Source organism: Anoplophora glabripennis, unplaced genomic scaffold (assembly GCF_000390285.2).
Source record: "Anoplophora glabripennis isolate ALB-LARVAE unplaced genomic scaffold, Agla_2.0 scaffold1821, whole genome shotgun sequence".
NCBI classification, from domain to species: domain Eukaryota; kingdom Metazoa; phylum Arthropoda; class Insecta; order Coleoptera; family Cerambycidae; genus Anoplophora; species Anoplophora glabripennis.
Window position 1 is genome coordinate 5,438 of NW_019417894.1, and position 26,541 is coordinate 31,978.

The following is a 26,541-nucleotide window of genomic DNA, read 5'->3' on the forward strand; positions in this document are numbered from 1 at the left end:
GTTTTGTGTGATATACAGGGTGTTTCTTAAGCAGAGGTTAAATATCCAGGGGAGTATTATGTGGCCAAAAGTAAGTTTTTTTTCTGTTATATAAATGTAGGGTCTTACGACAGCGATTGTCCAGCTACAGCGTGTCAAAAATAAGAAAAAAATAGTTTCTAATTTTTTAATTTCTAAACCGCTTGAAATAATTTAACCAAATTCGGTATGCATAATTAGTATGATATTACATATCTGAAACAAGAAATTACCAGTTTTGGAAACTTACCAGTGGTGGAGGTGTGGGTATCATTATTTGTCAAAAAAATATATATCACCCTGTATAATATTACAAATAAAACAGGTGATCATATGCGCCATTGTATTATCTTCACTTTTTGTTTCTTTACACTGCTTTGTATTCCAAACCAATTAACAACAAAATTGATTTATTCGATCAAGTGCATTTTTACATGGGTACTTAAATTACTTAAACATATCTTAGAGAGGTCACACAAAACAATAATAATAAGAAGTCGTCATCATTGTGTATTGTCAAATTAAGCTTATTCTTTAAAAAGATTAAGTTTTAATCATGGGATGCTNTTTCGTGACTCCATCTAGCGAGCATTAGCAGAACTAGAAAATCTCTAATGAAACTAAACTGTAACTAATACTTCAGTCAACGTATGCATCATGGAGACTGCCGAAATTGCTCAGTATCTTCTATGTCCTATCAGAAATTTCACAGAAAATCCCATGGAGTCTCGCAGGAAAATCCGTTGGAGCTCTGGAAAGAGATGAAATGTATATTTCCTACTTTATCCACCAAAATATCTTAGCATGGTAGCAACATCAATCCCCTCCGAAAGACTTTTCTCAAATGCAGGCCAAGTGTTAACCCAGCAAAGACTTAAAGGAAAACGCTTGTCAAAATTATTATTTTTTCAAAATTGTTCCCAAAATATATTTTCTTAATGAACGAGTTTTAGTTTTATTTCAAGATTATTTTATTTTTGTGTTATTTAACATGGTATTTCTTTGTTTCTGTGTTTTAAATCATTATTTTAATTTAATTTATTTTTTTATACCGGAGTATCTACATTTTATATTTATTTATAAAATATATTTTTATTAAAATAAGTTCTCTATATTTAATATTACGCTTTCATAGAAAATATCGATGTTTAAGAAAATCGATGTATTTGATCCGATATTTTTAACACATCGATATTTGAATTTCGATGTATCAAATGATGTCAACATCGATGTTTTAGATACATCGCGCATCCCTAATACCTCCCCGCTCTCCAATATATCTACTAAACTCGATATACATAAAATAAAATTGGTTATTTGCTTACTTCACTCGTATTTATGAAGCTACATTCATTTGGGTCATATGGAACACTAGCGCTACCCCAACTTCTGCCATTTCTTGGACAAATTTTGTCAATTTTTCCGTATGAGTTCGTGCTCCTTATCTAGTCTCCATGGTACATATAACAGGCTGCACCACTGAATAGTGAATATATACATTTTCGCGATCTGTTCAGGTTAGACAAGGTTAGAAATAAGATTAAAAAGAGATAGAAACAGTAACTACAAGTCAGACGTATTCACCAATATTCACTCACGAAAAAAAGCCTCAAGAATAGAAGAATCCTGCTGAACAGCTGAACTGCTGAAGTAATGATTACATTACATTTATGTTTGTGATTTCATGATTAAAAATTGGTGATGTATAAGATTTGTATACTTTTTTAATTATCCTATTTTAAATAAATAATTCATCTGCGTTTTTAATTAATACTACCGTATTAAATTTAGTAATAATGTCTGAATATGAAAATGTTCGAGTGGGTAAATTGATTTTAAAAGGAGAGAAACACAGGTAGTTTACAAATTTCTTTAATAATTAGTAGATATTAATATTTAACCTCTTTCATAGGCCCAAAAAACGGAAACATAAAAGTAAGAAACATGAAGAAGTAACACCTAAAATAGACACTGACAGTATTAAACATGGAAATTGGTGGAAAGTTACAAAAGTTGAAGAAATCTCTGGACCTGTTGCAATAGAATTTGGAAATCAAACGTATGTTAAGGCATTAGATAATGGACTGTTCACTTTGGGGGCGCCTCATAATGAAGGAGAAGGTCCTTCACCTGAAGAAATTCTTACAGCCGTTTCTATTAATGAAAAAAAAGTTGCATTTAAATCAGGATATAATAAATATTTACGAGTTGAAAAAAATGACATTGTAACTGGTAGATCTGATGCCATTGGAGCCACTGAACAATGGGAACCTGTATTTGAGGTGGGTGACATTTACATAATTGTAGTTTGTATCACTTGTATAATACTTTTTACGCCTATACCTATTATTATTTTTAAAATTGATAGTATTTTTAGAGATCTTAATATATGGAATTGCAATATATAGGGTGTCTCATAATTAGCTGCCAACCCTGAACAGGCCGATTCTATGATCAAAACTAAGTAAAAAAGTTCATATGAACATGGGTCCGGAAATGCTTCCTAAGGGCGCAGGGACCCATTGAAGAAGGAGGAATGGAAATCATTTTTTTGCAATATCTCTCAATCGCGTTGTGATAAATGAATGAAATTTGGTATACACAGCTAAATTTTGATGAGCAATTTGATGGACTAATCCATTTATTTCCACAAGGTCCATTGGGGTGGGTACGGGGGGGCCCTTGGTACTTTGCGTGTGTAACTTTTTCATCTTTGACTTTTTAACAAATTGGACAGCAAATTCCGTTTTCCCGAACTGTTTTACGTTAAAAAGGTACTCTTGTTTCAAATCGTTATCTTTAACGGTTTCTGAGAAAATCGCTCTTGAATTAATCCCACTTTGGTCAATTTCATAGTAATTTAAACAAAAAATAATAATAATAATTTTCCTTTCCTCTCTTTTCCATTTAAAGGATTAATTTTTATTTAATTTAATTTTTTATTATTATTTTTTTATTAAAATTAGATTAAATTTAAACAAAAAAATTTTTTTTGTTTAAATTACTATGAAATTGACCAAAGTGGGATTAATTCAAGAGCGATTTTCTCAGAAACCGTTAAAGATAACGATTTGAAACAAGAGTACCTTTTTAACGTAAAACAGTTCGGGAAAACGGAATTTGCTGTCCAATTTGTTAAAAAGTCAAAGATGAAAAAGTTACACACGCAAAGTACCAAGGGCCCCCCCGTACCCACCCCAATGGACCTTGTGGAAATAAATGGATTAGTCCATCAAATTGCTCATCAAAATTTAGCTGTGTATACCAAATTTCATTCATTTATCACAACGCGATTGAGAGATATTGCAAAAAAATGATTTCCATTCCTCCCTCTTCAATGGGTCCCTGTGCCCTTAGGAAGCATTTCCGGACTCATGTTCATATGAACTTTTTTACTTAGTTTTGATCATAGAATCGGCCTGTTCAGGGTTGGCAGCTAATTATGAGACACCCTGTATTTCCACAATTTCCAACAGCCAATATATTCTGTGAAAATACTTTATCTTCTTTTGTCAGCACTAATTAATATTGGTGATGAGCACTATCAAATTCAGCTTTCGAATAATTGGTAATTAATAGACTTCAACTATCGAATTAGATTATTCAAATAAATGTATGCTGTATGTGGGAACTATGAAATGTCTTATTTATTTTTAGGAAGATGATTTTTCACTTTATTATGAGTACGATAATTATTCGTTATGACTATTGTTCATAATGTTTGTGCTTGTCATAGTCTACTAATATTAACCAGTTACTATGACTATCGACAAACCGGTAGCTTGTTAACTATTCCTATTTTCATTCAAATACTTTTTGAACTATTAGATAATATGAGTAGTTTGGTACCATCAAATATTTTGATGGTTTTTATTCGATAGTGTCCATCACTAATTACAATATGGTTATTAATTATTGACATACCATAATTTTTTTTTCTGAAAGCCCATTTTTATTTTTTTATTAATATATTTTAATAGTATTTTATTAATATATTACTTATTATTTATTAATTTCAATTTTAGGATGGTAAGATGGCTTTGCAAGGATATAATGATTGTTTTTTAAGCATTGATCCTGATGAAGACTCAGTGGTAGCTAATGTAAAAAAAGCCGGCTCCGATCAGTTTATCAGAATCAGATCTCAAACTGTTAGAGAGGAGAACCCACTGAAAGATGTACCAAATGAAGAACAGGGGGACATAGAACAAATAGAGATTAATTATGTGTAAGTCGTTAATATTATTATAGAGTACTAAAGTATATTTGTTAGACACCTAGTTGTTTACGTACAAAAATAGCATTTTTTATGGATGGAGCGAGTGAGATTAACAAACTGGTAAGGCCAAAAAAAAATGCAGGTATTGACTGATGAGATTTTCACTTTATTAATCAATATATTTGATTTTATGTCAATTTATTTAATACTGTGTGTATTTATTTTATTGGAGAGTTTATTAAAATTTTCTTTCAAGAATAACTTAATATATATTTTTTTAATTTGTCTGCAAATATTGTAGTAAGCAGCATTTTTGAAAAAATTGGAGAATATTCAGCAGTTTCAGAAAATATAACAATGTTTTATATTCCTTATTTTTAAAATAATTACATCACTTAGTACAGAAATTCTCGCTTCACTAAAATATATTGAATATTTTGCAACCTTAATTACAAGATTTCTGATTAAAAGGTAACATCATGTTTGCCATTTATCTGTATTTATAAGCATTAGACATAAAGAACAAGGTTTATCTAGAGTATGATTTTTCTAGGTACTGTTTTTTTCTCATTCCGATACTCGATATTTTGTACCAGTATTACAGCGTACAATACAATACAATCCGATGCATTTTCTGGCAATACCTATCAGCGGTGAAGTGAACCTTAAAGCTTGTGTTAGAATTAATTTATTACTGGCAACTTTCCAAACTAATGACATGCAATCTACTGGTAAATAGCTAAAATATGAGGAACTTGTAGTTTCAGTTCAATCAGTTGTCTGAAATTATCGCTGTCACTGTTGCGATCTAGTTTTTCTGTAGTTTGCATTTCCATATAATGTGCCTCGTCCAAAAACTATCATTTGGAAGGTTTATATTGCATTTTATATTTATTTTAAAAAATTACATAGATAAACATGTAATATAAAAATTCTTTTAATAAATGCTGGATTGTTAATGTACTGGTACTTTTTCATCCGGTATTGGGACAGAAACGGTACTTTTTAAGCAATACAATACGCCAGTACCGCTTTTTCAAGTATTGTGCATCTCTAGGTAAAGGCCCTTATAATTGTTGACATTTCCCACAGTTTTAAAGGAAGTTGGGCCGCCCACGGCCAGGGGGCAGTGGGATCGACCTTATCAGATCTAAGAAAGAGTGCCTCAAAAAGAGGCAATTCGCTGCTTAAATTGTTATAATAGGATAATAAAAGTAAATGTAATAAATAATAATAAATGTGTAATATCAGACCTGAAGGTGTTGATTGTAATACCTTCTGGATCCTGACGGCCTACAAACGTTAAAATTTTTGGGAAAATGTCAGTCCTTACTTTGACTTACCTGAGCGTGGCTTATAAACACAATGACTAGAAAGGTAGGCAAGTCCGCGAAAATGTTCATATCAAGTTTTATCGTCAAAGTAGCGTCTCTAAAAGATCGGAACCGGCGCCCAACAGCAAAAAAATAACTCGCCAGCCAAGAAAATGCGTCAAATGACAAAATTTATTTTGACGTCTTCACTGACGTTTGTCTCCATCTCCGTCTAAATATCGGATATACTTATCTGGGTATCTCTCTCCCATCGAAAAGTCAATTTTCGGCGAGTACTCTTTTTAACGTGGAAATTTTACATAAAAGGCGCGAACAGATTGCGTTCAGAATACGACGTTAGGATAAAGGAGGAGAAAGCCTTTGATATGGAAAGTCGTCACTTTTCACGGCCGAGTGTGGCAGCGAGAAGCGAGAATAATCTAAAGCTTTTAATATATAAACACAAACACAATATGTTAGGGCAGTGTCCTAGATTTTACATCATGTACGATTTACTCTTGTACAGGGTGATTCACTATATTTTGACCCCCCCATTAACTTTTTTGTTTTAAGAGTTATAAAAATGTAAAATACAAAAGTTGCACGATTTTTTATGAATTTTTCGAAAATGACATTTGAAAAACAAATGAAGTCCAAACAAAATGACCGCGGGTGTTAACTTTGTTAATATAAATGGAACACCCTGTATATTTCTACATATTTGGATAGAACGTTCTCTCTCGATAGTCAAATATAGTAAAGATCTCCATACACTATTTTAATTCCTAATAATATTTCAATTTTCTACTGCTGTGTAACCATTTTAATTAATAATACAAACTGTCAATCAATAACAATGTTATCATGACATTATCTGTCACCGTCACGGCCTACCATATAACATTGTCCATGAGTAATTAGGCTTCTCACGGCCTAATTAGTGAGAGTTAGAATACCTATATGCATTTTGGACCATATCAATGTCCGACATGTCAAAATATATTACAACTAAATCTGTAAATCGTTACGTAATTGGAAAAAAGGCAGAAGTGCCTGAAAGAGGTATAACTATTACAAGATAACTTATTTTCTTAATAAAAACATTCTTTCCTTTTTTAGTAGTACCCAATATGACTATGCTTGACAGGAAACATTCTATCCAAATATGTAAAAATATACAGGGTGTTCAATTTAAATTAACAAAGTTAACATCCGCGGCCATTTTGTTTGAACTTTATAATTTTTCAAATGTCATTTTCGAAAAATTCATAAAAAATTGTGCAACTTTGGTATTTTACATTTTTTATCTCTTAAAACAAAAAAGTTAAAGGGAGAGTCAAAATATAGTGAATCACCCTGTACCTTTCTAATTATGTAATTGATGAATCTTAACCCATTTCCTATTTTTTAGGAAAAAGTTTCAAAAATTCCAAGATAAACGACTTAGATTATGTAAGGATGGAAAAAAGGAACTAAAAGTAGCAAAGCAAGAAGGAAACTTACACGAAACTTTGTTAGATCGTAGGAGTAAAATGAAAGCAGATAGATATTGTAAATAATAGAAATATACAATTTCAATGGAATTTGTTTTATTTTCTAAGTATAATGTAAAAGTAGTTTACACAAAACATACAAAATAAATTTAAAACTTTATTTCACAATAAACTTCAAACGATAGTGGTAAATTTTGTATAGTTAAACTTAATTAAAAAATAAATTAACTACATCAGTTCTGTGTTACAATGTGACTGAAGATTCTAGTTTAATATTTACTTTTTATAATGGTATATTTTTGAACCTTACAATTAAATAATTTTAATGAAAGTAAAAGTGAATTAAAACAAATTGGAAATGTGTTGGGTCAAAATTTCTATAAATAAATTAGTACACATTGTTATACTTTCGTTAAAATTACCACAAGGTTCTCAACACAAAATGTTATACTGTAGATTCAGCAACATAAAAATTTACAGTGTAGAACTTGCTCTGTGTTACTAAATCTCAACTTATGTCACTTTTAGCTCTCGCAGCCTTCAACCATTCTACAAATTCATCTAACATAACAGGCCCTGGAACATAGATGATAAAATCAGATATTGTTTTATATAAAACCACTGTAAAATGTTAAAATAAAGCGTTTTTACGATTTTTTTTTAATGGAAGGAAAACAGGAATATTCAAGAATGTTATTAACCATTTCTTTGTCCAAAAAAAAAACTTCATAAATAGTACAAAATGGCGACATGAGCCGTTCTCACAAGGCAAGTTGAATTTGAGGGGCACTGCAGCATGCAGAGGACCACACACACAGCTAAGGAAATTGGCAACCTGTCAAATTGTCTGAAAATGAAATATATTACAGTTTGAGATATCCTGATCGAAAGTTGTCATAGGCCAAAGACCCAAAAATGAATATTTATTGAGATAAGCAACATTGAAAATAAGCGAATCCCATCATGCTTATACATAGTCTTGTTAAGGAAAGTCGTATGGCGCCTCTTTCCATCTCGGAGAAACAAGGTGAGTTCGTATGTGGCACCTTCTCTCGAAACAGAGGATTTTTGAAAAGCTGATGTAAAACAAGAAAAAGGGACATAAAGTAAATAAGTTATCAAGAAGCAAAAAATTAGGGTCAATGAAAGAAAAGGCAAGTGCAAGGGAAAAAAAGGGAACGTAAAAATAACCAATTGGTAGGAAAAGATGCCGAAAGGATTTTTATTATTCAAAAGAGCGTTACGAATAATCCTAAAAATGAAGAGTAGAGAATCGTGCAGGGGAAAATTCAAGGAAAATAAAATTTTAACTTTCACAGCTGTTTACATACAAGAAATATTATTATTCTTTTTAAAAACAGGCATTTGTTCACAAAAATGTCTTCACAACATAACCATCAAAACAGAACTGAGGATTATTCCTATCCGATACACAGATTGACAGTTACAGAAAAAGGTGCCTTTTATAATTGTATTAAAATGTATAATAAATCGCCTGCTGATATAAGAATAATTACAGATATAGTAATTTTCAAAAAGAAAATTTTTAATTTATTAATAGATCTGGAACCATATACTGTAGATGAGTATTTATATAGGCATTTCTTTTTTCTATATGGACAGTTGTAAAGTTGTTAGTGTTGTAATAGCAAAGCTCTGTTCATGTTATTTTCATTAATGTTATTGGATCTATGTGACTGTTCTTGAAAATAAAGATTATTATTATTATTATTATTATTATTATTAAAAGCGGGCAGAAAATAAAGAAGAGGTATAAAGTAAAAAAAAGAGTATAACATAAAAACAAGCAGGTGTCTAATAAAAGAAACATGACAATAATGGCATATGTAGTTAAAAAATGCAGGAAGAAAGAAAAAAATCAGGCATAAAGAATAAACAAACAGGTGGAAAGTAAAGAAGCGGTCTAAATTAAAAAAAATGGCATATAGTAAAAGTAAGCAGGCATATATTAAAATCAAGAAGACTGTTTTTCAATTTTTAGCTTTCCGTAAACCTTATGTAGTAACATGCATGCAAATGTGCGACCTTAGGACTCTACATCTCAAAACTAGAATTACAATGGAGTTTTTAATAGAACCTACAATCAATAGAATCAACAAAACCACTATAAAAAGTTGACGGGATCTCGTAAAAATTGATCATAACTGAACTCGCAAGTCATATAATATGTAACTAAGTTTAAGTTTGTATTAAACGACCGCAAAAATCTTATGCAATTCTTGAAATTATGTGAAGTCTGTCCACCATTTTAGCATCGACCGCCATCTTCAATTTTGGAAATTCAAACAAAAACTGAATACGTAACTAATTATCTTTACTTATTGTAATGTCTTAAATGACATAGGTAGCCTAGCGCTGCCGCTGCTAGATTAATGTCAAGCGTTAATGATAAAATAATAATTATGTTAACTTACATCAGCTTTCAAAACTTGCTTTCCTTAAGATTTCAAATAAAGGACTTTATGATCAGCGAACTCTTATTGTTTTCCGTAAAAAAGACTACGTATAAGCGCGATGCGACTCGCTTTTACAACTTCATGTTCAACGAACTCGTCTTGTTTTTCTCAGAGAGAAAGAGATAGAGATCTTTCCGTAAAAAAGACTACGTATAAGCGTGATGCGACTTGCTTACTTTTAATGTCGCTTACCTCGATAAGTATTCATTTTTGGGTCTTTGGTCCCTGACAACTTTTGATCAGGACCTCTCAAATTATAACATATTTCATTTTCAGACAAACCGATGGGTTGCCAATTGCCTGTTGGTAGTACAGTGTAAACTCTTTTTAACGAATCTTAAGGAACCGAGGAATTTTTTTCGTTGATAGAGTTTTTGTTATATGGAGGGAAGAAGGAAAAATAACCAAATTTCACCAATTACAATAATTATATATAATACATAATAGGTGCCTAGTGCGTTTAGTAACTGAGTACAAAATTTCCTAGGAAAAAAGTAATCCAAGAGTAATGGCACACGTGTTCGAGGCAATTAGCAATAACAAAAGCAACCAGTTGTTAGGACCTCAGGGTCTTAGAAATTTCAGCACCTAAAAGATTTAGTCGGAACCTTTTGTAAGCTGATTATAAAAACAATTACACTATTAAATACTTCTGTAAATATTTGCTGGCGTCTAAATATGAACATATTTCTTCATAATAGAGAATGGCTGTTGCGCTATAAAGAGTGTATTAATGTATGGGTTTTGACATAAACCAACCAAATTGACCTAATTTCTATGTTATAGGAAGTTTTCGTTTTAAAGAACGACGTTATAAAGAGTACACTGTATTACAGAAGTTAGAAATCAAAAGGTAAGTCATTATGCTGTACCCTTCCTACAGGTATCGTTTCAGATTAGTCCGATGCGCTTGGGACAGAGCTCGGAATTTCAAAGAAAAAATATTTGTCCAGACATAAAAATTATTTTCCCTTATTCTAGAAGGTTCAAAGCAACTTTTAAATAAATAAAAAAAAAGATTTTCCAAAAATTACCCCATAAAATGACTCAAGTTTAGAAATTATATTTTGCACCATAATACATAAAAATAATTCTTATATGGATTATATTAGAAAGGATATAAAAAAAAATCAATAAAAAATGTGCCATCACGAGCACTAGTCATATTTCACTGAAAATATGAAATTAAGAAAAAATCAAGTATGACACTGAATTCTACAGACAAAATTAAATTCAAAAAAACATCTGTATCAAAAATCAATGGAGTTAGTAGGATTTTATTTGTACCATGAAACTATGTTTGGAAAAAAAAGTGACATCCCATATTACTTTTTTCAACTCAAAATATTACAAAAGAAAGCAAGTGACCAAAAAATTTGAAGTAAATTGGCAAGAAGTATTTTTTTAATATAAGTAAAAAACTACTTAATATTAGAACTTTACTGCATATACCTACAGTGTGTTCAGAAACAAAGTTGAAAAGATGGAAAACTTATTTTTCATTTTATAGAAAGTTATTCTTGATAAAAAAATTTTGCTTGTGTTCAACTGTACAAATATGTAGTTTTAGATATCTTTTATTTTTAAAAATCGAAGTACACTATTTAATATATACAAGATCTCCCCAGATTTATGATGTTCATGACAGAAATATTGGAATTGAAATTTGACAATGCAGAAGCAAAAAAATATGTTTTCATTGTAGGTAAAGTATAATTTTCGTTGAAGGATTAGGAAAAGTTTCTGGCAATTAAATTTATGTGAACTGTATAATCAGAATTAATTCTCACTAAATAATACTTACAAGCTCCGTCTACATCGTAATTGGACAAGTCATTATAAATCGTCCTGGAGAACTCCAGAATATTACACCACTGATCTTTGTTAATAACTTTGTACTTTGACTGTTCAAGGAACTGACTAAATTGGGAATAAAGAGGCCAATGTTTACCAAGCAATAACTGAAGCATTGCCTTTGCAGTGTCCATATCCATACTCCTCTGATCTTTATCCTAAAAATATATATTGACTATGATTTGTAGTAGTAACAATTACATCACAATTAAATGGTATAACCCAATCATTTTATCAAATCTATTATAGATTTTTTTTCTGGAAAACTGAAAATATTAAAACCTATTAAGTCCTTTATCTATGAAATAAATTTTATAAAAATAAATACTGTAATAGGGTAATTTCCCTATATTTTAGTATTGTTTTTCAAAAAATTTCCTTATATTAAATATGTATTTAATTATTTTTTGATTTTCGATACATTTTGTACAAAAAAAAGATGTAAAAAATATATGACATAGACTATTGAAGTTTATATTTAGAACTACACTTTGCAAAATAAAAAATTGAAATAGAGGTAGCCTTCCTTGAATACTGAAAACAGTTGCACATATGTACAAAATATTTTTTTTCATAATTAAGTGATAATTACAATCAAGATCAAGAATTTTTTTTTATATATCACAAAATTATATTTTGTTCTCAGTTATACCTATTTAAATTTCAATTTGATATTATCATTTAATTCTTTAATCTTCATAATACAATAACTAACAAAATGTAAATTGTGTGAAAAATGAGAAAATACCAGTTTGTATCTATCAGCTGATAATAAAAAGTTTTTGGACATTTATGTGCAACTCTTCCTTTTGTAAATAGCTTAGGACTTTCTTTATCAAAGGAGTTATCTATGTAGGCCTAGAAATCATCTAAAATAAATTCATGTATACATTTTTTTTTAAACAAACTTTTAGTGTCACCATGCATGGTCATCCAAACTAAACGTGTATGCACTCTTTTAAAATTCAGTTGCAAGATTTGACTCCTACTAACAAGGCAAGGTAAATAAAAGCTTGTAAAATAGTATCATTTCCTCACTCCAATAAGATTTTGATGAATTCCAGTAAAATATGATAAACAAAAAAGTAATGTATTGAGTTCATTTTAAATTTATGTTGAAAAGAATTTCATATATGGAAAATATTTTTTTTTTCATAATCAACTTATAAATACTGGGTGTCCCGAAATTCATGCAACAAAATTCGGTCACAGATTCTTAGGATAAATTTAGGGGACCCGTATTTTTTATTTTTGCCAAGTGGCCCCCTCTTTCGGAGTTACAGTCCCCTGAAATCTGCCCCTAAGAAGTCTTTTTATATCTCAAAACCATGTTGTACGAGAATCACTAAATTTGGTACAGAGGAGTTTTATGACGTGGAATCTCACAGTGCTACGCTTTTTGGCGAGAAACCTCCTTAAGACACTTCTCCGTGGGCCCCCTTGTCTTTGGAACCAGAAAAATTTGGTGACAAATTTGATTTTTTTTAAATTATTAGTTAACTAGAAGGCCATTGAATTTAGAAACTTTTTTGACTCGATATTTGTTTCGTAAAACGAAATATTTTTGAAGAAAATGGCGAATTACGACATGCATTCGATCACATTTTGACATTTTTCTCGAAAACATTGCGTTTTACAAAAAAAGTATAAACAAAAAGATTCTAAATTTAATGGCTTTCTAGTGGACTGATAATTTTCAAGAAATTTAAATATGCGACCAAATTTTTTTGGCTCCAAAGACAAGGAGGCCCACGAAAAATTGTCTTAAGGGGGTTATAGCCTTGTCACAAAAAAAAATTAGTTTTCTTTAAAGAGCATTTCTTTGAAAATGTACAAAATTGTACAAAATTAATAAAAAATACAGTATAAAAGTACTCAAATGTTTAGTTGAGTTTTTTATATGTGCCGGTATAAAATTGTACAAAATATAAGCAAAATTAAACCATATTTTGTATATCAAACTTATTAATTCACAAGACAAACCTCATGGATGAAACACGTGGAAAGACAATGATACATACATACAGTATTAAAATTAGAACGATACAGGGCCAAAGCCTAGAACCTGTCCAATCTATATAATGCCTTTCATTTTCGATGTCACTCTAGGTAGTCTTAAAAATAGAAAGATGTGGAAGAAATGCATAAATTTGGTGATACCTGACCAACTTTTAATAACACTAATGGATTTGGTACGAATTGGAGTTACTTTCTGTTAAATGGGAATTATAATCAATGAGAACCTAGTCAAGAAGTGTTCTAACCTTTTCAAAAAATATATAGTCTGTCATATTTATAGAGAACAAAGAATTGCATTATTGGTGCACAAACCCAGAAAAAAATCTAGTTTGCGTCAGCTGTATTTAGTTGACAACCGTGAGTTTGTGGCCAACGTAGAAGGACCACAACATTTGTAACTCACTTTTTCATGCAAATATATAGGGTGTTGACATGTATAGGTGTCAAATAAATTAAGTTTACATCTCATTAATTAAAATCCCCCTAGATTAAAAAAAAATTGACATTTTTTAGGTGCTAGATTATCATATTGCATATTTGGTAGGCTATGCAAGATAGATTTTTCTTAGATTTGTGTAATGGTGCCATTGTTGTATATAGTTGACTATGGAGAATTGGAGAAAACCAGTCATATCAAAGAACACCAATGATTAACTATAATACCGCGGTCGAAATTATAGAGAGTGACTAAACATAATATAAAACACTATTACCATAATGCGTATAAAATATAAAATGATTTTTATATGGTTCAATATTATTTATCTTTGTGCCGCTCGCTACGCACATCGATAGAATCTATAATCGTCTAGAGACCGAGTTACACTGAACGTCGATCTATATTCTATCTCTGTCTTTTACACTTGGTAGGGAATCGGGAAATGCTTTTTTAGTGGGTGTAAACGGACTTGATTTAACCCGTCCTGAGAAACGTCATAGCATAAGCGTAGACGAGGGGTCTAGTTCAATGGCTATAATAAATTTATAAATTAAAAAAACACAATTGGGATGTTTTAAAATGCTGTAATAATTAAAATGGATCAAAGTGGCTGTTATAGCAAACCGTAAAAAATATTAGATGTTATTTTATTATCTTTTTTCATTATTTTCTATATCTTGTTGCCTTTTACGCAGACACGCCAATGGATTTTCGTTCCCGACACGCTTCATCCCCCTTACTAGTCCAAAAGCTAGCGATTAATCAGTCTCTATAATTTCGACCGTGGAGTATAATATTAATGAATTGACAAGTTCTATTCCAAAGGTGAGATAATTGAGGTTATGTAATAATTTTTCCATAAATATGAACTAATTCTGATAGGTTTTCTATGGTCACATAAAAAAATTAGAAAGCAAATAGACTGCAAGTGCCCGGACTACTTTTAAGTTGGCGCCATTATGTAGTTACAGATGTATTGGCACATTTCTGCCGACAAAAATAAGAAGATATTGTTCCAAAAATGGTTATCAATTGTTGAATTTCGAGCTGTTGTAAAAATTTAACTTTTTTGGTTATAATTTCAAAACTAAAATACATATAAAATATCTGTTCTGAACTATAGATTTCTCTGAAAAAGTGGTCAACTTTTCCAAAAGCCACAACATTCTATTTATAATAATAACCGAGATACCTTATCATGACATCGGAAAATAACTTTTTTTCCATGTCACAACATTGCCTTCTTATTTTTTCTTAAAATTACAGCATAATGGAAAAGTTTTAATAAACTCCATATCTTTGTTATACAGGGTTATTCACAAACCAAAAATGAAACCGCATATTCTTTGGTGAATTTTAAGTGGTCTTTCCTATAAAGTTTTTATCTAGGACACTTCGTTAAAAAGATACAGGGTGTTAAACTTAAACAAATATTTTTATTTTTGTTGAGTAATAATTTAAAAACTACTCAGTGAAATCATTTATAAGAAACAATAAATTTACCAGAGCACCAGGTTGTGTGAATATATCACTATCAATGAAAATATAACACCGTTTCCAAAATTTAATTATCTTCACTCGTTTTCTAAAAAAAAGTACTAAGGTCCCTATATTAAACTTTCACCAAAAAGAATTCAAGTAAGACTATTTATTGCTGGCTGAATTAAAAGGAGTGCAAAGTGCATATTGACCACCATTATTCTTAAAGCAAGTATCAAGAATAGATATAATGACTGCCACTGATGCTCAACTCATTAATTTTTTTTTGATATAAAGAAAAAAATAGCTGATGTTGCTTGTACCTGTGTGTGATTATAAAATACAAACACTTTAACTTACCCTGGCAAAATCATATGCATATCTATAAATAGCCTTGAATGCATTTTGGTCATTCAGAAGGCAACGCAGATAATCTAGTCGATACTGTAGTTTCTGTATTGAATCACACTGCATTTCCCCTAAACCCTTCAACCACTCCTCTTTAGTGAAGAAGCCCATTTGTCGAGCTTGCATTTTATAAGCTAAGACTAACATCACCACATTTTCCGGTTCTACCCCAATATCCTCACAAAACTTTTCCATGCCTTCAGGACCCAGTGTATCTGGATCATCTGGTGTTGTATATTCCCTAAACCAAGCTAAACATCTTTTTTGACTAAATGATTGAGCTTCCTCAACCCTAGAAACTCTACGAGAACTGAAACAAAATTGACATTACTTACACTACTATGAAAGTATTAATTAAAAACATACATTTGTTTATTTTTTCAGGTTTTATAACCTCTTAAATTTACTATTTTGCCTTCTAAAACAAATTGTATATTTTAAGTGTATGAAATAATGGACTCTAAGCAACTCTTTGACATTTGTGAAGTTTAATAGTACTTATTAACAAACTCTTAGAAATGAATATTTCTGCTCAAAGTGACATCCATGTGAATTTTTTTACAATTTCTAAGTCACAAATTCTAGTTTCAGAATTGTATTTTTTTTTAAGAAAAAAAAGCAAAAAAAAATAAAAACCATTTTTACATACTTCTCTTCATCCATAAATTTTTGTAAAATTTAATTAAGTATTTAATTTTCTGAAATTAGTACGAAAATAATGTCAGCAGAACTAGTACGTCTGTCTATAAATAGATGCCCATGGCCAGTCCAAGAATAATATGTATAACCTCAAAAATAACGTACTACTTCTGTTTACTTATTAAAAATATTCCCGTTTATTTTAAAAAGTTCTTATTAATTAATAAAGTTAAAAAAATTTATATCAAATTATATACATGAAGTTAATTTAAAAAAGTATATATTTTTTTTGTTACAAATTTTTGTTTTAACAATTTAATTTAGATAACCCAAAATACTGTTTGGTGGTAGTGTATAATTAAATTCATGATACCAAATTATAACTCCATGATATAAAATCTGATAATCTATAAGTGAAATAACAAAGAAGAAATTGGTAAGAAATATATTCATTAATTTTATAGCATTTACCTATTTGAATTTCGTAGACGTTTAGAAGCATATCTGTCATCTTCGTTAGTACTCATATCTGTTGTGGACCTACGTTTACTACGAGGCATTGCAAGTTTGAGGACTTATATACTAGTGGTGTTATGATGTTTCGAGCTGAAAGAAAATTTGTGATTTAGACACAATTCTACCTGTCAGTTTGAAGGAATCAAGTTAGGTTATGTTACAACAAAGGTAAAGTGTGAAAAATAAAATACCATTTTTTTTTTCATGGCAATTATATATATATTTAACCAATGTTAAGGACGACCTTTTACCTTACCTTAACTCTGAAAATAAACGATGATTTTAATTACCCCTCCCCAACATGGATAATGCTAAACACGGTTATTTTCTCCGACACAATTTGTTTTAATTTTAACACAACTGTGTTGCTCAACAATTAAAATAACGATTTTTACTTTACAAATTTAATAAAACGTGTTAGTAATATAAGTTGAAGAATATGAACTTGTACGATTTAAGCATCAGCTGGGGCATATTTTATTTTAACCTTGAAATAAAATAGTGTTTTCTATCTTCGTTAATTGACATATGAACTGATTGGTAGCATTGCATTGGAAATCCATCAAACTTCATGAACGATATGTTCAGATATACTGATGATGCTTACATATAATACTAGTTGGTGGCTGCTTCCCAGGAGCCGAGAGTGTAGCGGAGGTTTAGAGAGAGAGAGAGAGAAAAGTATAGGAGTGAGTGTAAATGCTATCTCTCTCTAGCAACATGCAATCGCTTGCTGCTAGAGAGAGGTAGCAACTACCCTCCTATACTTCTCTCTCTCTCTCTATACCTCCGCTACACTCTCGACCACTGAGGGCTGCTTCCAGTAGTATATGCTCTAAGTGTTTAGGCAATATCTTTCTCTCGGCGCAGACATATGATTGGCTAGCGCAACTCCTTCCTCAACGAATAGAGAGAGGGAGCGAGTTCGCAAACTATCATACTTTCTTCTATAGCGTATACACACTCGTATATGCTCTAATGTTAAATTAGAGCCCTTTTTTTTATTCATGATTTCGGAACCATAATGCGTTACGCTCCGATGGAAACCAATCAGGTTGCTTGATTTCGGATCGTAACGCATTATGATTCTGAAATCATGAATAAAACAAAAGACGTCAGTTTGCATGTACCTTCAAAGTACCTTCCTATTGTAACGCGCCCAGTCGTTGAAAGGCTCTCTCCAGTAATACATGCTCGAAGGTTTAGTGCACCTTGGTTATTTGTAAAGTAGAATTACATAAATGAGCTTAAATATCTATACAATTTGCTGTACTTTTAATAATGTAGCATATGTTTAGATTTTTTTAAAACTCAAAATTTTAATAATATTGCAGGTTTACGTTTATATAAGTATAAGTACATCATATTATTCATATTACAATTATTGTAACTTCCGTTTCACCGTAGGGCATATAGATACTACATGGAGGAAGCACTGCCTGTTTAAAAAGTGTACACGCTGTAAGAGAAAGAGCGATAGTTTCGGTACTCTCTCTCAAATCGTTGAGGAAGAGTGGGGAAATTCTGCCCTTCACCAATCACGTGCCTGTAGTAACAAGTGAGAGAGATTAGTGATGGGCATAATCGACCAATNAGAGAGATAGTAACAAAACTTTCTTTATGTCTCTCTGTCACTCGTCTACGACTTCACACTCGCCGTAAGCGTGTTTCCTCCATGTAGTATATGCTCTAAGTTTCCAACAAATACATTTTAATGGTACCAACCCATATATTTATTTAAATGCTTTAGCAACATTATAACATAGATTATAAAGCCTTCTAAGCACTTAGGTCATCAAATTTTCAAATAGTCTTCTCTTCACTATCTTCACTTACGGTATGGGTCAAATTTGTCAACTGGCAGCTTGTCTCAGGTTTCGTATGCTTAGTTGACGCATCAAAATTGAATGTGTATTGTGCATAATGTGTGAATCGAGCCTTAGGCTTACTCATGGGTAAAAACCATAGACCACGTAAAAACCAAGGATATTTATAATACATAAATATCCTTGGGTAAAAACACCAAGGTGGGAACCACGTGATATTTGTTATCGTTTTAAGACAACAAACGATATTAGCATAAACAGCATAATGATTATCAATTGTTGACAGATTGGATGATTATTTTATCATAAAAAAAAACATCTATTATTGGCTATAAAACAATCGACTAGGTGTTCAGTTTGATTTGGTTTTTATTTTAACATAAGGGAAAGACAAAGGTAAATAATACATTTTATTTTCTATTTATTTACTATCAGGAAATGTTACAATATGTTAATTATTTTTTAAAATATATATTTTTTTAATAATTATTCGGACATAATTTATTGGTTTTAGGATAGATTATGTAAGTATATGTTGACCTTTATCTTTCCAGGGTGTAAAATGGCAACTTGTGCCGTTGAAAGTCGTGGAGAAGAAAATGTAGTTCAACAACTGAATGAACTGTTTGGCAATGTATTAAATATCGATATAATAAAAACAGTAGCTGTATCATGTCATTACGATGGTAAGTTATAAACAGTAGTTTACATAAGTTTTTTTCTTAATAGCGTTTTACTGTAAATGCATATTGTAGTTTTCTTAATAAGTTTGTTTATAAAGGTTATAATTGAACGCTATTGCTACTACTCTTAATCATTTCAATCAGTCAATGAATTTATAATCGTTAATTGAAAGACATTTTTACAATTGTCGATTTTATTTCAAATGAACACCCCGTAGGTATATTTTCAAGAATTTGAAAAGATTGTTCCCTCCAAATGCAGTGATATAAGAGCAATAGGTTTTGTCATCAGTAATAAACATTATTAATAGAATGTTTTTAAATTACAGTTCTTGTTTAAAACATTACCTTTTTTATTGTTTTTTATGGGCTTAAGTCCGATTCACGTATTATTCATGATATAAGTAGAATCCTTATCTACATTGTATTAAATGCAAGAAAACTTACTAAAGGACCCCGCACTTTTTATATGGAAAAGTGGTTTCAGTCAGGAGGTCTAATTTTTGATGGAAAAGGTAGTTCTCAACATCCTGAACAAAAAAGCTAATGGGCACAAAAAATCTACCGTCAGGATTTTGCGCTACGGCGCATACAAGGTCGGCACCTGGGTTTACAGGAGTCGGGTTATTTTTATCAAAAAAGAGCGTGTTCAGTGACCGATTATGGAGACATGCATGCGTGAAGGTGTGTTGGAGTGAAAAAGTACCATATATATATATATATATCCCCCTTTTCTGTGTTCAAAACGATATTCAAAAATGAAGATTCCGGTCTTCCACACCACCTAATGAAGTTCCGAATGAGGCGCATTAGCTTTTTTATAGTGGTTCTTCGCCAATAGCTCTATACTCCACTGATGTTCCACAAACTATTCCATCTCAACTAAGTACTTCGATTTCAACGTGATTATTGGCATTTGCTCTGGCATCACGGACGCGATCTAATAGTACTGTACGTGTGGGTACGGAAAAAGGCGGTCACCCTTTCCTTTCATTTTTGTATCTCGTTTTGAACACAGAAAAGGGGGATATATATATAGTACCTTTTCACTCCAACACACCTCCACGCAAGCATCTCTCCATAATTGGTCACTGAACACGCTCTTTTTTGATAAAAATAACCCGACTCCTGAAAACCCAGGTGCCGACCTTGTATGCGCCGTAGCGCAAAATCCTGACGGTAGAGTTTTTTGTGCCCATTAGCTTTTTTGTTCAGGATGTTGAGAACTACCTTCTCCACCAAAAATTAGACCTCCCGACTGAAACCTTTCCATATAAAAAGTGCGGGGTCCTTTGGTCCTTGAGTAGAAGTTATTTCGAAGTACATAGGAAATTATTGAAATAGCTTGTCGTGTAATATGCAGATGTATTAATTCACAGAAACATAGAATTACTTGTCCGTCATCTAATATTTCAATAATACTGTTGAGACAAGTGTAAGTGTATCTAAATTACCAAAGGCTTAGCCATAATAAATCATTTTCTATAGGTCCTTAAAATAAGTGATGTTAACCATAATTAATTAACTGACCTATATCAAGAGCATATAGAATTATGAATTATATACTTATTTATTTAGAGAAATTAATTACTGTTTTTTGATAAAGGGGTGTTTGCCACCTCTTCAGAACGGAAAATGAAATATGTGACAAAAAACTTGCCTTGTATTGGTTTATGTATGAAATAATTTTTTAACTGGAAATGAAAAAAAAAAAAATAAATAAGCGAATTTGGCAGACTATATTATGCCTTAATTGTGTTGTTAATAGGGAGTTCAATTAAAATTTCATACCATTGTCATTTTCTTTTTAATTGCTAATAAAGAGATAGAGAAGAGTTACTTAAATAAGGAGTTCTCTGTGACAACAACATCTATGTCCTAGCACGTCACAAGTTGACAACAATGGCGTAGGGTTTGAATTAAAATTTTAAAAATCAAATAATTTGTATAAGAAGTTTTTTATCCAAATTGCTTCTACGATTTGCATTAACTTTCATTGTACAATAATGTCGATAAAACGCTACTCATTTTTTTATGTAAACACCTCATTAAAAGCAAATAGCTAAATAGCCCTTATAAGGTTGTAAAAGAATACGTGTATAGTAGGATCGTATTCGATGCAAAGTAGACCAAACAGTTATCGGTCTTTTATTTATCAAAGGAAAATCGTATCGTCATTTTTAGGAGGCGTAAAATGAACCATTTCAAATTTAAAATGAAATTGAATGTAAAATCTGAAATACCGCTGCATACGCACTGTGTTCTGGTAGTAGCTGTAGTCGCCCACTTGCATTGAGTGTACGAAGTAGTTGGTTATACATCAAATATTAGCCTGGCGAGCTTGGTTGTAAATCAGAGAGCACCTCCAAAAAACAAGTAGACAACAGTGGTGCGTACAGAAGTAAAATGTAGAATATATGTGGAATTTAAAAAACAAATTGGATTTATAATAAATTACATTTAAAATAAATAGTTTATGAGAATAAAGGAATTTTTGTAAGAACAAGGGTGCCAAATGTGAACTGATCCCATTCCTCCGTTCATAATGTATAAAGAAATTATTCAATTTCTATACCCCTTAAAAGCGTATTGCACTGAATCCCTTGACAGTCGATGATTTATTACTTTGTATCGATATGATCCTACTTATAGGTATCGTTGGTTTTTTTTTATATCAGTAAATACTGTATAACTACCTACCTGTTTTTAGAATCATAGAAATTTACAGAAAATGTTACGATTGCACGGGGGAAATCCATAAACATTTATGGGAACTCCCTCAGATATCCAGTGTAATCTAATAATCACTATAATATTATTGTTTTTTTATTTTTTAAGAGATCAAAATTTAGATAAACTGCAACATTAATGAAATTTTAAGGATTTCTTTAATTGGTTTATTTTACAGTAACGGAATCATCAAATAAATTATTGGAAATTTCAAGTTTATCTGATAGAAGTTCAGTTATAAAAACAGGAAGAAAACCTATGGCAGGAATTAATGGAAATAAATCTAAACATCCACAAGTACCTTCTAACAATTCATTAAATGCTCCGACACAAAAAAAATCAAAAAAGATGTTAGATTTTGAGAGGACGGTGAAACATATTGAGAAAGGATACAAAGTATTGGTTATAGTACGTGGAGTTCCTGGATGTGGAAAATCTTATTTAGCTAAACGCATTCTTGAATCTACCATTGGTTTAGACAACAATTATTATTTGCATATATTAAGTGCTGACGATTTCTTTTTTCAAAGTGGTGTTTACAGATACGATTCAAGTAAAATTTCAGAAGCGCATGGCTGGAATCATAATAGAGCTTTTCAAGCACTAAGTAGAGGTTTTAGTCCTGTCATTATCGACAACACTAATACACAAATGTGGGAAATGAAACCATATGCCATGATGGCAACAGATTATGGTTATATCATTGAGATTTTAGAACCAGATACTCATTGGTGTTCGAATGACAAAGAATTGGCAAAGCGCAACACACATGGTGTACCAAAATCTAAAATAAGAGACATGTTGGATCGTTATGAGAAAAACATTACTTCACAAAAACTTTTAAGTGCTTACAACTTAAATTACAGATTGCAGAAACCTCCACAAATCAGATTATATCCTCCATTTCTCACGAACAATTCTGTTTCTGATTATTGTTTATATAACAATGAAATTGTAAATTCTTGCAACACTAATGCAAGCAACATTATGAAATCACGAAGTGTCGCCGCTCTTAACCCTCAATCTGCTGAATTTAAAGTACATTCTAAAGAAACAATTAATTTAATGGATTTTAATGATGATGGATATACAAATGTAAAATCACAATCTGTAACAAAAATAAATAATAATGAAATAAGTGTAAACTATTCAGAACAAAATCTCCTTGATAAAATTTTAATGTGCAGTAATGATATCCAAGAAAATGTTTTGCAGCCATCACAGGGAACGATTCTTGAAACTATTACTATTGACAGCAGTGATGATGAAAATCAAAAACCTGCAAACAAATTATTCCTTGATTTAGAAACTGCTTGGGGTATTAATGAAAATGCTTTAAGATCTTGGGACATTGTAACACCTTTAAAAGATGAAGGTGGTACAAAATTACCACACCAATCTACAGTAGTACATAAAGAGAGGAAAGAGACAAGTGATTTCAGCTGTAACACGGAAGAAGAATACTTCCAATTATTGAGAAGTAAACAACTTAAAACTGACAGTAAAGACTATATACTTTTGGAAACTGTAAATAGAGACATTAATCATTCAACCCCAACTAGAACTTCCGCTGTTTTAAAAGTGCCTATGCTTGATAAAAGCTGTTTAACGGAAGACATTTTTGAAGACTATGACAATCACATGTCTCAATTGGTAAGCTTATTCCCAACAGTGTCACAAGATCATTTGAAGTATTGGTACACTAAATGTAAAGGTGATTTGGAATGGACAATAGAATTTATTTTGGAGAATCAAGGGGAAGTTACTGTTTTAATTGAAGAAAGTGATGACATGGTCACACAAATGGATGAGGTGACATATGATACTGATAGTGATGGATCAAATTCTAAACAAAAAGAAGTTTCATGTAATAAAGAAAAAAAAATTAAATGGAACCACAAGGAATCAGTGGAAAATATCGACCTTAAAAAAGAAATTGAAAGTAAAATTGATATAAATGAAGAACACTACTCAAAACATTTACTTAGAATTAAACAATACAGGTTTGGTAACCTTAATGATAATTTAACATCTTCACCTAGCAAATCTGTAGATGAATCAAAAGCTTCTACTTCTAGACATAATTGTGTAATAGATGAATCAGTTGTTATTATTGATTCTGATACAGAATTTGATGAATTCGATGTTGATGAATGTTCCGATAAGTCAGAACAACCAGAAGAAATGGTAGAATTAAATCTTGGAGATAATTTTGTATCCCAATTAGAAACAAAATTTGGGGATCCCAATACGACATACCCAAAAGGATTTCAACCTGTAGTGCAAGTACCTGTGACTTTAGCACGCCAACTTTATACTTTTTACATTGAATCGATTTGCCAGCAGATGGAAAATCAAAAACAGATTTTAGAGTCTCTTATTAAAGAAGATGAAGAATTTGCTAGAAAATTGCAGGCTAAAGAAGAAGAGAAAGTCATAGAAGTCAAACCTGCTCCAAACTTTAAAGAAATTATTGATGAACAGGTAGCACAAAATGTTTATCAGAGGGAAGTAGACAAGTGGAAGGAATTAAATCCTGATAATTTAGCTGCGAGATTAACAAGGCAAAAATTGTGTAATGTTTTTCCTACTATCGATAAAGATACATTAATAGAAATCTTATATGCCCACGAAAATAAGTACCAGGATACAGTAGAAACATTACTAGCTTCAACTGGGACTGAAAATATTAGAGGAAATATTGATATGATAAAAGAGCCACCACTGAGAGATGAAATTATACAGGAAATGAAAGAAGCACAAAAGTCAAGTGCTAGTGAGGTATGTTATTTTCACTATTTTTTTTAACATTTTTCAAGTGGAAAACTTTGAACGATATGATTATAAATTTTATAAAAATATGCTAATATGATTTCTAAATGATCTCAGTTTTTAAAACTAAATACAACAAAGCAGATACACAATATTCAGGGTGTTTCTTAACTCTACCGACACAGAGCAGCCACGTGTAGAGGATCTTAAAATATGCTAATTTGTTATGTTTTCTTTTGGGATGTCCAGTGAAGATATCGGCCTCTGAAGATGAGTGTTAAATTTTGAAAAACAATAACATTTCAGCAATACCTTAACATAGAGCAACCAAATGTGGTAGATGGTTTTTTTAATTGGTAAAAATATGAATTTGTTGAAAGCTCAATAAGGGCCGGACTAGGGGTAGGGCCTCCTTAAAATGATATAATCGATTTTTTTTATCAGAATGCCAATTATTAAATAGTTTTAGAGTTACAGGAAATTTAATTTAAAAATAATTTGGTAGTCACAGTAATTATTTACAATTCAGGATTTTTACAATATTCAGTTAAACAAATGAAATTACTGAATAAATGTTTTTTTTTTCTTATGCCACCATTTCACATTTTATTTATTGATAAGATATACTATACAGGGTGTTCAGAAGCAAATGGGTCATACTTCAAGGGCAGCTTCCTTCTAAATTTTTAAGGTAACTCCATTACAGATATTTTAATGAAATTTGATATAAGAGGGGTTTTTGGAGTAGTTGAAAATGAACATAGGATTATTTCCTGTTGTTATGTTTGGCTTATGCTTAATTCCGTTGGCACCTAAGAAAGTTATCTTATAAAGAATGAAAAAAATGTTTTTAAAGCTCCATAACTTTTTAAGGAAACATAATTGTATCAATATAACTTGATCTAAATTGATTTTTACTCTTTATTAAGGTATTAAGCTAATTCAAGAAAGTCCTATCAAATGAAGTCAAACAATATTCTTCGAGACCAGAAATCTAGGTCTGCAAAAGACATCCAACCTCACAGACAAGATTCCTAACTGCTGGTACTGTGGGAAACTACTATTCCATGGGCTACATGCCACACCTGGCATTGCATTACACCACACAAATACTCATCAAACAGTTAGTAAAAAAATAATTATTCAAAAAAATGTAATGTTTAATTAATTAATTAACATGATGTTTACATTTTCAAATAATGCAATCATTCAGAGAAATATCCTATATTACCGCCTTCACCTTTGACAAACTTTGGTCACGTAAAAACCGCTGCTACAAAGAGATGTTTTTTTTTCCAAGGAAACTAGCTACTTTTGAAGTAAGATCCATTCACTTCCATACACCCTGTACTTTCCTTTGTGAATTTTTGTTTTTAAAGTTGATATCTGAATTATAATCGCAAAAAATGTTTTTTCTGAAATGTGTCCAGAATGTGTACTTTCTTCGTACAATTTCAGAACCCAAAATACTTTCTAGTATTTTAGTTCATTGCTGATAGCTGTTTTACATTGACAATTTATTGATCAATTAATTGATGAAGTTGTTTCATCAAGAAATTGGACAAGTGTAATGCACCAAATCTGCTGTCAAATAACTTCATGAATTTATTCATCAAGTTTTTGACGAATTAGAGCATGTTCTAATTTTTGTCAATT

At 31.1% G+C, this 26,541-nt stretch overlaps 3 protein-coding genes across 5 annotated transcripts; 2 read left to right on the plus strand and 1 right to left on the minus strand.

The window, feature by feature from the left end:
- Positions 1-1,559: 1,559 nt before the first annotated feature.
- LOC108916482 (protein FRG1 homolog) lies at positions 1,560-7,133 on the plus strand. The gene is made up of 4 exons (XM_018722747.1): positions 1,560-1,873; positions 1,931-2,300; positions 4,044-4,246; positions 6,962-7,133. The coding sequence occupies exons 1-4, from the start codon at positions 1,815-1,817 to the stop codon at positions 7,107-7,109; spliced, it is 780 nt and encodes a 259-aa protein (XP_018578263.1). The 5' UTR covers positions 1,560-1,814; the 3' UTR covers positions 7,110-7,133.
- LOC108916483 (DCN1-like protein 4) lies at positions 7,129-17,373 on the minus strand. Of its 2 annotated transcripts, XM_018722748.1 has the most exons (5): positions 17,131-17,373; positions 16,830-16,964; positions 15,672-16,029; positions 11,325-11,532; positions 7,129-7,619 (listed from the first exon to the last, which is right to left on the minus strand). In XM_018722748.1, exons 2-5 carry the CDS (start codon positions 16,916-16,918, stop codon positions 7,552-7,554), a joined length of 723 nt encoding a protein of 240 aa, XP_018578264.1. In that variant the 5' UTR covers positions 16,919-16,964; positions 17,131-17,373; the 3' UTR covers positions 7,129-7,551. The 2 variants fall into 2 exon arrangements, with proteins under 2 accessions (XP_018578264.1, XP_018578265.1); XM_018722749.1 differs by lacking the exons at positions 16,830-16,964; positions 17,131-17,373 and adding an exon at positions 16,369-16,455.
- Positions 17,374-18,934: 1,561 nt separating this feature from the next.
- Positions 18,935-24,894, plus strand: LOC108916796 (NEDD4-binding protein 2-like; the record flags this gene model as incomplete). Of its 2 annotated transcripts, none has more annotated exon segments than XM_023456566.1 (3): positions 18,935-19,096; positions 19,215-19,386; positions 22,292-24,894. In XM_023456566.1, coding segments are annotated over 2 exon segments (2,757 nt in total), but the record flags the coding sequence as incomplete, so codon positions are not given.
- Positions 24,895-26,541: the final 1,647 nt, after the last annotated feature.

What these genes read in the sequence shown, in the direction of transcription:
- LOC108916482 (XM_018722747.1), top strand. Translation starts at nt 1,815, where the DNA reads ATGTCTGAATATGAAAATGTTCGAGTGGGTAAATTGATTTTAAAAGGA. An exon ending in TTAAAAGGAGAGAAACACAG is followed by an intron (nt 1,874 to 1,930) that starts GTAGTTTACAAA and finishes CCTCTTTCATAG; the next exon opens with GCCCAAAAAACGGAAACATA. An exon ending in AATGGGAACCTGTATTTGAG is followed by an intron (nt 2,301 to 4,043) that starts GTGGGTGACATT and finishes TTTCAATTTTAG; the next exon opens with GATGGTAAGATGGCTTTGCA.
- LOC108916483 (XM_018722748.1), bottom strand. Translation starts at nt 16,918, where the DNA reads ATGCCTCGTAGTAAACGTAGGTCCACAACAGATATGAGTACTAACGAA. An exon ending in CGTCTACGAAATTCAAATAG is followed by an intron (nt 16,030 to 16,829) that starts GTAAATGCTATA and finishes ATTTTGTTTCAG; the next exon opens with TTCTCGTAGAGTTTCTAGGG. An exon ending in ATGCATATGATTTTGCCAGG is followed by an intron (nt 11,533 to 15,671) that starts GTAAGTTAAAGT and finishes ATATATTTTTAG; the next exon opens with GATAAAGATCAGAGGAGTAT.